Below are 12,279 nucleotides of genomic sequence, written 5' to 3'. Positions count from 1 at the left end.
TTGCCAAGGTCATTATCAGACCCCGAGAATATTCCCAAAGGCTAATTCACCCATATCCTCTGGCACTTTATCTAACAGCCTTCTCACAGGAAGGTGGTTGCAATGAGTGCTTCCAGGTGTCATTTAAATTCAGCCTGACTTCAAATGCTGCACAGACCGCGGTGGCGAAGCATCCGTACGCTAAAACAAACACCTGTATGTTGTATGAATGGGAGAAGACACCTGTGCCGTGATGAAGGTCGTTGACCCCAGTGAGAAAACTGGAGTTAAAAATGACTTTTAAGTGTGGCACTTTTAATATTCACTCAAGCGCTTCAAGTGTAAGATTTTGTTGTCTTGGGAATTCTGCCCCCGGTTTTCAGACAAAGGTGTTTTTCTTTACAACAAAGACGCAACCTTGATTACGGAGGCTCGCTTTAGTCTGAATGGATGCGTGTTTTAATCACAAATCCTGGATCCGTTTGCGCCTCTTTAATGAGGCCCGCTCCAGCTGGAAGGCTGTCGGCGCGGCTGCTTTGATCAGTGGCCCATGGACACGGGATTACGCTGCTAACACACCGCGCTAATGGAGCCGCAAGTCAAAAACACACACCCGCGTGGCGCATGCACGCACACACATGCCCAAACAGGAATGCAAATGTGGGGAAATATACATATAAAACGCACACGCTCAACCTCTGACAAGGGCACAATCCAATAAGCCAGCGTCTTGTTCTCATGCAGCCCTTTGTGTCAGGCCCTTTCATCTGGCTGTATCTGTTTGGGTCGGCTGAGTTTTAGGCTCCGCGTTGACGTCTCTGCCAAAGAGGGCTCAGCGAGTAAGGTCCAAAGCTCAGTGCTGACACACAGCCCAACTCTAGAGACTAATGGCTTGTAGCTCCCAACATATGTTGTTTTGTGTAATTGCTTTAATTGCTGTCATTGTACGTAATGGTTGGTCTTTTTCATCTTCCCTGGTGGTGTAGGCATTCTGCTAATTATATCTGTCAGCCCTGCAGCCAAATTGAGCATTTCACTGTGAATTCAGAGCAGTGGGAACTTTTAAAATCAGAGCGTTTTTGTAAACTATTGGTGTGCGTGTGTGGGTGTAAATGAGTGACTGACTGCTGGGTGTTACAGGGGTTTTCATAAGTAATTCTCCTCATCCTGGAGCTGTTTAATAGAAGCGGGGTCGCGAACTTTGCTCATCAGTCAAGTCTAAACCTTGACCTGCGCGTAGTTCTGCTTTTATCTGTTTTATTAACTAGAAAAAAAGGTGAAATGACTATATGGGTAATTTCATAAGCCTAAGAAAATGTCTTTGTTTCCGTTCAGGTACGACACCATCACCAACCAGTGGGAGACGGTTTCTCCTCTCCCCAAGCCGGTCCATTCTGCCGCAGCCACCGTGTGCGGAGGGAAGATCTACGTGTTCGGAGGTGTGAATGAGGCCGGGCGCTCGGCGGGTGTGCTCCAGTCCTACGTACCGCAAAGCAACACCTGGAGTTTCATCGAATCGCCCATGATAGGTAAGACAGGTGAAAACACACAGCGTGTTTGTCACAGATTCACACATGCAGCAAAAAAAAGTGAAGGGATGTTATGTCCTCAGGGGACTTGTCGCCATTGTTGCATCAACTTTTGTCTGATGACGGACCTGTTTCTCTCAGATATTCCCAAATGTAGGGTCCTTCTTCCTCATTGTGCTGTCAAATAAATTTAGTTGAAAGAGAATTAGCCCCTGAAAACCTCCACGCTTTTCTTTCAAGGCATCATATCAGAGCATCAGTATTTAGACTGCTTTTTATTTGCGATGTAAAATCTAAAGTGGAAACGGCACAAAATGCAAAAGTATTAGTTTAACCATTTATATGCATCCATTCGTTTATTCTTTGACATCTTACTATCACATTAGAGAGCAACAAGATATCTTTGGGCCTCAATTATGGCTGCCTGGTTGCCTAGCAACAGTGTTCTCACAACTCTACCCAGATGAACCCCTTCACTTCATGTCATGCGCTCGACTTACCCTGTCGAAATCTTAAACTCCTTCTTTATCAGTGCAGTGTTACACAGCACATTACTATGAGACCTTATATTTTCTTAGCGTGCATAAAACCAGACTCAATCAGTTTTATAAGTTAAGTTTGCAGCTCTGTTGCCTCATAGCAAGAAGAGAAGGTCCTGGGTTTGCATGGCTTCTTTCCACAGTCCAAAGACTGTGAACGTTAACTGGTACTTCAAAATTAGCCTTTGGTGGGAATGTGAGTGTTAATGGTTGTCTCTGTTGCACTGGGATGGACTGGCAACCCTGGACAGGTTACCTGCAAGGTGGCCAGATATTACAGGTTGCCCTATAATAGCTGGGTAGGTTCCAGATTAATGGATAGATTGATGGAGGGATGTCCTGTCCCTCCCCTCACACCCAACCGACCAATAGGTGGTCGTCTGATCGTTGGGGTTTTCTGTCTATTATTGTAGGGTCTCCATCTTACGAGATAAAGTGCCTCGAGGTGACTGTTTCATCTAGGGTTTGAGAGTAACGAAATTTCTATTTTCTGTATGTCCTGTACATGTGGCAGAATTGACAAATAAAGTTGACTTTGACTTTGACTGTTGTTGTAATTTGGTGCTGGATAAATAAAACTGAATTGACTTGAATCGAACTGAGTTGAAAGGATGGACGGATGGTGGTTTACCGATATATGCCAGTACTATAGTGGTCTGTTTGTGCTGTTGAGCTTGAAGGTGTTTGAACATGCTGTCTAGGAAATTCGACTAGCACAAATGTAATCTATATCTGTCGCTATTTAGACAGCAAAGATTTCTGGCACAACTTCGCCTACTTCCAAGGTGCGTGGAGAGAATGTTTCCATGTTATGATGTACTCTTGTTTTTTAATCTAACTGCTGCACTGACTTCTAATTAAATGTAATCATTTTATGGGTCTTTTTGTATATTTGTAATATTCTTCTTACAAACGGGGGGGAGGGATTACGTCTCCTCCCCCCCGTCTTCATCATTAATGATCTAGTGCAGTATTTACTTGGACATGACTTAACCAGTTAACCAATACCAACCTGTTATATGTCAGCTGGTTTATCAATGAAGCTGTGATTGGTTAATTTGAATGTTCCCTTTCAGTCGATTCACTCGGTACAACACATAAGTATGGGATATCACGCCCTCGCGTGTCCTGGCTGAAGAAACCTTTATTCACGCCTTTACGGCAGATGACGTGTGATGACACGCGCCAGGCCCCGCCCGCACATATAGCCGCTGCCATCACCGTCATCCCTCAGTTCTTACGCTCTTCACCTCGCTGAGAACACCTCTGCTGAGTTGGGCTAGCTAGCTACTGCTAGTTAGCTCCGTTGTCTGCCAACTTGAACCTAGCTTAACTGCCCCTGTTGGTGTTAGCCTCCACCGCCCAGCTGGTGCGTAGGCTGCCCGCGGAGCGCTATTTTCAAGTTTTTCTTGTGCAGCGTTTCGCTTTGCGTTTTGGGAATGGACTCCAAACCGAAGCGAGCAAAGCAGAAATCTTCTGTTCGCCCCTGTCCTCAGGGATGTGGTTTCTCTTTGCACGACAGCGACCAGCACGATGCCTGCCCTGTCTGCCTGGGGATCGTCCACGCTAGGAGAGCGTTGACGGAGCCCGAAGCTTGTGCGTTTTGTCGCCAGCTCCGACGCTCGACCCTGGAAAGACGGGTGACGTTTGTGGAAAGAGTGCTGGGACGCTCGGCTGTCGCACGGCATGACCCTCTTCTTTCCGAGTCTGGAGCCCCGGCTTCGTCCGAGTCCGAAGACGAAAATTTTCAGGTCGATGTCCCCGCGATTAGCTGGGCTGACCACATGGAATACGTTGACGGGTTAGCCGATGACGGACCGGAACCATGCAGGAGCGCTGACGGGCTTCAGCCTGGGTTGAAGCCCGCCAGCGCTCCCCAGGAAGACGATGACGTGCTGGACATCGGCCTGGACATCCATGGTTTGTCGGAGGATGAGCAGGAGAGCTCATTGTCGACCCAATATGCCGCCGCTGCTGCGCCGGTCGGCCACGATGACACCTCTCTTTTCTCCCTGTTTCGCCGTGCCGCTGAGAAGCTGCAGGTGGACTGGCCCTCTCCTCCTCCAGCTCGGAAGCCGTCGCGGTTTGCGGGTTTTTTCCTTCCACCGGAGCCCGCAACGGCCAAAAACTGCCTCCCCATGTTCCCAGACTTTCTCTGCGAGCTAACAGCGTCATGGGACAAACCTCTGTCTACCCGCGTCACTGTGCCCGGCTATGGACAGTACATGGAATTGGACGGCGCCGAGGGAGCTGGTTTAGCTAACCCACCTCCTATGGAGCCGTCTCTGGCTGCTTATCTGGCCCCGTCCCATAACCATGGTGTCGGTGGCCCCGCAACTCTGCCGTCCAAGCACTGCAGATTCTCGGCCTCGCAGCTGGAGAAGATTTATCGGGCTCAGGCCGGCACCGCTCGAGCCATGAGCTCCGTCACCATGCTCCAGACGTACCAAGCAATGTGCCTGGCGGAGCTTGGATCGCTGGTTCCGGAGGACAGCCCGCTGTCACCTCTTCTTAACGAGGTTAGAGTCACCACGGATTACATCCTCCGTGCGTCTCGCTGTGCAGCGCTCTCCCTGGGCAGAGGGATGGCTTCGACAGTGGTGGCGCAGAGGCACCTGTGGCTGACCCTCTCGGACGTCCCTGATAGAGACAGAGCTGTGTATCTGGACGCACCAGCGTCTGCGGCTGGGTTATTCGGACATTCACTTGAAGCCATTCAGGCTAGATTCGATCTGAGGAAGAAGCAGACGGAAGCTCTGCGCGACATCATCCCCAGACGCCAGCCCAAGCCCACTGCTAGCTCTCACAGGCCCGCCGCTCCTCTGACAGCTGGCAAGAGACCGGCGCCCACTGCTGGAGTGGGAGGGCCGCCGGCGAGAGCACGTACTCCGGCCCGAGCTCCACGCCAGTCGGCCTGGGGCAAAGGCCGGGAGACGCAGGGAGACGCTGCTCTTACCCCTCTGTTGCCGCACAAGAGGTGCCGCTTAAGTTCTGTTCAGGTTGTCAGCCCCAGAAGGCGCTGCACTTCCCTATCGCGGTCTCCCAAGCACATAACCCCTGCACACGGTTCAGATGTGTTGAATGTTCAAGCGACCACATCGAGTGTTCCCGCTGTTTTTCATTGTTATGCCCCGGAAAAGGTGCACCCAACAAAATGTATAAATGTACATGTTCCCATGTTGCAATCAATAAAGAGTGTTGTTTACTCTCAAACAATCTCAAATGCTCAACCTGCAGGCGAAATGAGCCAGGTCAGGCAGGGGATGCAGTCCCCTGCAGACACACTGGGGGGCGACGGCGCCCCGCCGTCAGTGCTGCAGGCCAGCCGGCTGGCTGCTCACTTCCCTCAGTGGCGCGCTTGCGCCCCCTCTCCGTGGGTGCTGCAAACCGTTGCCATGGGTTACCGGTTGCAGTTCCGGGTCAAGCCGCCTCGTTTCCAAAGAGTCGTGAACACGATTGTCAACCCCGAGGCAGCCTTGGTACTCAGAGAGGAAATACAGGCGCTATTACAGAAGAGAGCAATACGGGTGGTCCCCGCTTCGGAGACGGACAAAGGTTGGTACAGCCGTTATTTTGTCATTCCGAAGAAAGGGGGAGGGCTTCGTCCCATCCTCGACCTGCGAGTCTTGAACACGTACCTGCGAACGTACAGGTTCAGGATGCTAACACTCAGACAGCTCCTGAGTGCAGTCGGCCCGGGAGATTGGTTTGCGACAATCGATCTAACAGATGCTTATTTTCATGTCGCTATACACCCGAAACACAGGCAGTTTCTGAGGTTTGCGTTCGAGGGCGTAGCCTACGAATACCTAGTGCTGCCGTTCGGGCTGTCGCTCGCTCCCCGCACCTTTACGAAATGTGCCGAGGCAGCGCTAGCGCCCCTCAGGAAGAGGGGCATCCGCATCTTGGCCTACCTGGACGACTGGGCTCTCGTGGCTTGCTCCAGAGAACAGGCGGAGACGCAGCTGTCGCGGGTTCTGTCACACATTCAGACACTGGGGTTCTCTGTGAACTTCCAGAAGAGCTCGCTAATCCCAGGTCAACAGATCGCTTTTCTCGGTCTGGAAATATGCTCTCTTTCCAGCCGCGCACGGTTGTCAGAGCACAGAGTGGCCGCGTTTCATCGCTGCCTCGCTCAATTTCAGCTGGGACGCAGACTGCGTTTCCAGACGATATTGCGCTTGTTGGGCATGATGGCATCTATGATCGCCGTAGTGCCGCTTGGGCTGTTGAAAATGAGAGCGTTTCAACGCTGGACTCTCTCTCACCGTTTGTGTGCTTCGCGTCACCTCCGGAGGAGGCTGCCGGTAACTGCGTCTTGCATGCTAGCTCTCCGTCCTTGGAGGGAGCCCGGGCTACTGCACCAGGGCTCTCGGATTGGGAGGGTGTTGTTTCGCAAGGTGGTGTCCACAGATGCTTCCCTAAGTGGGTGGGGAGCGCTGTGCGAGGGTGCGTCAGTGAGAGGGATCTGGTCCGCGGCTCAGCGCCAGCTGCACATCAACCACTTAGAGCTGTTGGCAGTGTTCTTAGCTCTAAAGCGTTTCCGTCCAGTCCTGCAGGGCCAGCATGTCTTAGTCAGGACGGACAATTCAACAGTGGTGTCTTATATAAACAGGCAGGGAGGAACACGCTCTCTTCCCCTGTTGCAGCTGTCTCGCTCTCTGCTGTTATGGTGCAGTGTTCATTTTCTGACTCTAAGAGCCACCCATGTCCCGGGCCACCTGAACCTGGGGCCGGACCTTCTCTCCAGGGGGGGTCCTCTGGTGAGAGAATGGAGGTTACACCCTTCAATAGTGGCTCAGATTTGGGATCTATTTGGCGAGGCGCAAATAGATCTTTTTGCTTCCAGGGTGAATGCTCACTGCCCCCTGTACTTCTCCATAATCGACCACGATGCACCCTTGGGCTTGGACGCGCTAGCGCACCAATGGCCAGACGTGCTCCTGTATGCATTTCCCCCAGTGGAAATGATATCTCCAATTCTGGAGAGGGTGCGTCGGCATTCCCTCTCTCTGATCCTGGTGGCCCCTTGGTGGCCCGCGAAGTCGTGGTATGCAGAAATAATCAGCCTGCTTGCAGCAAGTCCTTGGCAGCTTCCTCTCCGCAGGGATCTCCTCTCTCAGGCGGGGGGGGAAGTGTTTCATCCGCGCCTGGATCTGTGGCACCTTCATGCTTACCTGCTGAGAGGTTAAACTTGGTTGCTAAGGGTCTGCCACCTAGTGTGGTAGCGACGATTCAGAGCGCCAGGGCCTCGTCTACTAGAGGCTTGTACGCTTACAAATGGCGAGCCTTCGAGCGATGGTGCCAGGACCGCCACACTCTCCCATTTCAGTGCTCTATTGTGGATGTTTTGACATTCCTGCAGGAGCTGTTGGATAAAGGCCTTTCGTTTTCAACGATCAAGGTTTATTTAGCGGCTATATCTGCTTGTCATATCGGTTTTGACGGGGTGACACCAGGTGCGCATCCCCTCGCCGTGCGTTTTCTGAAAGGGGTTCGCCGGCTGAGGCCCGTGCTTAAGTCCAGTGTCCCGGCTTGGGACTTGTCTTTGGTGCTGGAGGCCCTTTGTGGCCCTCCGTTTGAACCCGTTGAGTCGGTAGATATGAAACTTCTTTCGTATAAGACCGCATTACTTCTCGCTTTGGCCTCGGCGAAGCGAGTGGGGGACCTTCATGCGCTGTCTGTGCATCCTGCCTGCACACAGTTTTCTCCTGATGGCCGCAAGGTCGTATTGCGTCCGAATGCCGCCTATCTTCCCAAGGTCATGCCTGCATCTTATAGTTCAATGGAGTTTGAGTTGCTGAGCTTTTGCTCCCCTCCTTTTGAATCTGAGGAGCAGAGGAGGGTGCATTCTCTTTGTCCGGTGCGTGCGCTACGCACCTACATTGAGCGCACTCGGGATGTGCGTTTGTGTGACCAGTTGTTTGTCTGCTTCGCTAATCCGAATAGAGGTAGAGCTCTGTCCAGACAGAGGCTGTCCCACTGGATTGTGGAAGCTATCTCGCTGGCATACAGCACCGGAGGTTTTGCGTTGCCCCACGGGGTGGGAGCTCATTCCACCAGGGGGATGGCGACCTCATGGGCTCTTTTTAGAGGGGTGCCTGTGGCTGATATTTGTGCAGCGGCTAATTGGGCGTCGCCGCACACTTTTGTGCGGTTTTATCGGTTGGACGTTACAGCCCCTTCGGTGGCTCATGCTGTCCTTTCTGCTGGGTCTACCACTCACTAAGGATGTGGTGGTCCCGTTCCGGTTCGGTGGCTGCTCTGCGGGGCGTGTATATAGGTCCCATACTTATGTGTTGTACCGAGTGAATCGACTGAAAGGGAACGATTAGTTATGTCTATAACTTCTGTTCCCTGAAGGAGAGGAACGAGGTACAACACAGGGTGGCCCCACTGAGCAGTTGGCTCGGTGAAGAGCGGCTATCGAACTGAGGGATGACGGTGATGGCAGCGGCTATATGTGCGGGCGGGGCCTGGCGCGTGTCATCACACGTCATCTGCCGTAAAGGCGTGAATAAAGGTTTCTTCAGCCAGGACACGCGAGGGCGTGATATCCCATACTTATGTGTTGTACCTCGTTCCTCTCCTTCAGGGAACAGAAGTTATAGACATAACTAATCGTTTTTTTGCTACCCTGATGAAGGCCACAAGCCGAAACGCGTTGGTCAGTCAATAAAGTTGTTCTTCTTCCCTTTAAGTGTTGCTGGAGTTCCTGCGTTGTGTCTGTTTGGACAGCAAATGATAATAATTTTCAATTATTTATCACAGTCAGTTGCTTTATTGTTGGAAAGCAATTGCATGTAATTGACTTGACCCCATTCAGACTGACAGCAACCCGACTTTGTTTCATTGTATCATTTATGGCAGGTTTTAGTGGCAGTGTTGGTTTATTGATCTCTTTTTATTTTTGCATTGAAAAATTATTGAAGTGAGAGAACTTAATGTTGTTGGATTATTGCAATAATATCATCATATTGTGAGGGAAGTGTTTTGATAAGACTGTATCATGGGGTGTCTGGTGATTCCCAGCTGTACACAGTCACCCACCAAAACTGGAGCAACTACTGCTCGGATGGTCTGTTAATACAATGAATCACACAACAAACCATGCTGTTCCTCAGTTTGTATTATAAAAGCTCCAAGTGGCACTAACACCACAAAACCAGTCCAGAGGTCGAGTTGACTGATTTGACCGAACTAGGATGACGCCTAGCAGATAGCTACCAGCCGAGTTGGCACTCCTCTTTAACTCACAGTGCCTTTGGCCCTAATAATGCGACACAATTGCCAAAACCATTTTTCTCTGCTAAGCTGTAATTGTGTTTGTTTGTGTTGTAAAGTAGGGCATTTTAATGAGGGAGTTTGTGGCGACTAACTTGCTCTAGGAGTCAGGCCCGAGTGGTTTAATTTTTCAGAGCCAGAGTTTGGTTCCCGATGCTTTCTTTTCATCTGTATGGCCATGTAAACATAAAACCAACTACTTGGATTATATACTTGGTAGTTTTTTCCCCAATTAAGGAAACCTTCAGTGTTTATCCTTTCAGTGAAAATGCTGAACCACACCTGAAAATTCAGCAGTCAGCCTGTTTTTACTTTTTCTCTTTATCGTTATCATCCTCCTCGGGATTTTCCATTATTCCCCCTCTTCCCACATTATTGCGCTGTCATAATAATGAGAAGACCATCGCTAAAATGATAGGTGGTTCTGACGATGGTTTCTGACGTGCTATTGGCCAAGCTGTGATCTGAATAACATCAGAATAACACCTGGATCCACATTCCAGTCTGATCCACCGGGGAGCTGTGAAGGACGAAAAGCCAGAAGAAAGCTGCCGTGACTCAAAGGTAGAAGGAAAAACACAAAAGCGTACCAAGCCTACAACTTTGTTATTCAGAGCACTGGCAGATGTCTTCCCAGTGCAAAGATCTTATCCACAGGCATTTCTTCACAAATATAAGTATCCTTGAAAGGTGCAGAGCAGGCGAGATTGCTATTGATTTGGACATATTCTGCAAATCTCTTTGTTTCACATTCTGGCCTGGACAACACTATTGCACACAAGTCAGCTTTAAGCCTAACCTACAAACTTCTTTGTGCTCTATAGATAATTCAATATTTTGTGAGAAAGAGTTAAAAAAAAAAAAGGTTGATAAGTGGGATTTGACTGAATTGTGTTTCTCTATTTGCAAGCTAAGAACCAGCGTTGCCTGCAATAAGATTCTCATCCAAGCCAAGAAACAGCTCCGGACATAATTGCAAGAAATATTGCAAATTGTTTAATCCACACAAAAAAACAGAAGATATAACTTGTTAATTAGTAAGATTTAGAAGTGCTGAGGGGCAGTTTGTTACCTTCTGGCAGAGGCAGGAGAGCTGTTTCCAGTCTGTGAGCTAATCCAAGCTAACAGAACTGCAGAGTGTAGCCTTATTTTATCCATACTGACATGAGAGCAGTGCCGGTCTTCTCATCTTACTCTTACAATGTGCATACATGCCAGGATATTTAAAAAGTTCCTTTATGGTTGGATTTAATTAGCAATCTGCTACAGTCATCTCCAGCCCCATATTTTTGTTTTGGATCTTCACTAGGATGGCTTTGCATGATTTCATCTCATTTCATCCATTGATTGATCCATTTCATCCCCCTGTTCATGGACTTCAGTGTTTTAGCTCCTGTCTCTTAAAGGCCAGACGCCCTCAAAGCTCACTTTTCTTTGAAGTAACAATGATTAAATATTACTGTTTCTTGCATGGCTTTGTCTTTTGTTCAATCTTCTTCATGCTGAGTCGGTCCACTGAGCTTTGTGGGCATCTGCGTATGCAGAGCGATCTCACACTTCAGTCAGGGTGAGGCCTGGACTTTGACTGAGTCATTGCAACGCGTTAATACTTTTCTTTTTCTGTTTAGATCTGCTGCTATGCTTCAGCCAACATGTCAGACATATGGCTTCATATTTGATTCTTGGATACTTTGGTTTACAGAGGAGTTCATGGTGCCCTGGTCCTGTATCTGCAAAACAGGCCTAAATCATCACCCCTCCTCCCCCATGCTTGACAGTTAGTATGAGGTGTTTGTGCTGATATGTCGGGTGCTGTGCATTATGGCCGTACATCTCCACCTTGCTCTCGTCTGTCCAAAAGACATTGTTCCATGTGGTTTGTCGAGAGGCAGCTTTGCAGACCTAAACCATCCTGCCATGTTCTGTTACAGAGACGAGGCTTTCTCCTGGACCCCGTTCCAAAAAAAGCTGTGCTTGTTCAGCCTTTTACTAACTGTACTGTCATGAACTTTAACATTTAACATGCTAACTGAGGCCTGCAGAGTCTGAGATGTAGCTCTTGTATCTCTGAGCATTGCACGCTCATTGTGTTAACACTCACCTGAGTGCTCCAGACCAGTAGTCTACCAAAACATCTGCTTTTGTAGAAGCGCTCACACTTGCTGATGATCAGATAATACACACCTGGCTGCTAGCTAGTAATCCAGCTTCATGCCAGTCTCTTTTGAGCAAATCGTCCTCTGTGGTGTTGGCTTTTGGCTTTTGTTGGTTCAGTAGAACAAACTGTATGCATTGTTCTCCTGTGCTTTCTTCTCTAGGAAAGATTTGACTTTATTTCACAACTGGAAAAAAACCTCTACCTTACTTGTAGAGCACTGAAAAAACTTGTTAAAAAAGTGTTATTATCAAGAGCAAAAGCTACGGCTGTGCAGGCATCGACTGTGCAAGGAAAGATGATATCAGCCGGGCCGAAGAATTGGAAACCTAGCAGACTAGCAGAGCCGTCTGAAGCCTGAGCTTATGGGTCGCAGCGATTAATTGTACATCCACTGACCTCATTAATTGAAACTTTGGACCATGTTTAATATGTGAATCCACTTTTGTAATATTATATATATATATATATATATATATATATATATACACACATAGCAAAAAAGGGAAAAGCATGAAAGAGCCACTTCAACAAATTATAGCACATCCTGGGAGCTTAATGGCTATGGCGCATGCCTCAAAACTGCGCTGTCCACAGTTCAGCAGAAACACAGAGTCAGAGAAGTATTTGAAAGTTACACCAGCACAGAGACACTTTGCTGAGCGCTGTCGCCCAGAAACTTGCTTTCAGTTACTGGAGCCGTCTCAGGGCTTTACTACTGTGAAGGAAACGATGATTATGTAACACGGGTGTTTGGGGCGAGCGCTATGTGGTATTAAAGGGCTTGCAGAGC

General features: G+C 49.1%; 1 protein-coding gene across 7 annotated transcripts in view; it reads left to right on the top strand.

The window, feature by feature from the left end:
• The window catches only part of klhl29 (kelch like family member 29), a 274,138-nt gene that overhangs the window by 248,780 nt on the left and 13,079 nt on the right, over positions 1 to 12,279 (top strand). For all 7 annotated transcript variants that reach the window (XM_026142813.1, XM_026142814.1, XM_026142809.1 and 4 more), the window contains one exon: positions 1,315 to 1,508. In XM_026142813.1, coding sequence (XP_025998598.1) covers positions 1,315 to 1,508 — 194 coding nt within the window. The remainder of the gene's footprint in view (positions 1 to 1,314; positions 1,509 to 12,279) is intronic.

This window comes from Astatotilapia calliptera, chromosome 15 (genome assembly GCF_900246225.1).
Source record: "Astatotilapia calliptera chromosome 15, fAstCal1.2, whole genome shotgun sequence".
Classification (NCBI taxonomy): Eukaryota; Metazoa; Chordata; class Actinopteri; order Cichliformes; family Cichlidae; genus Astatotilapia; species Astatotilapia calliptera.
This window is presented reverse-complemented; position numbering and strand designations above follow the sequence as displayed.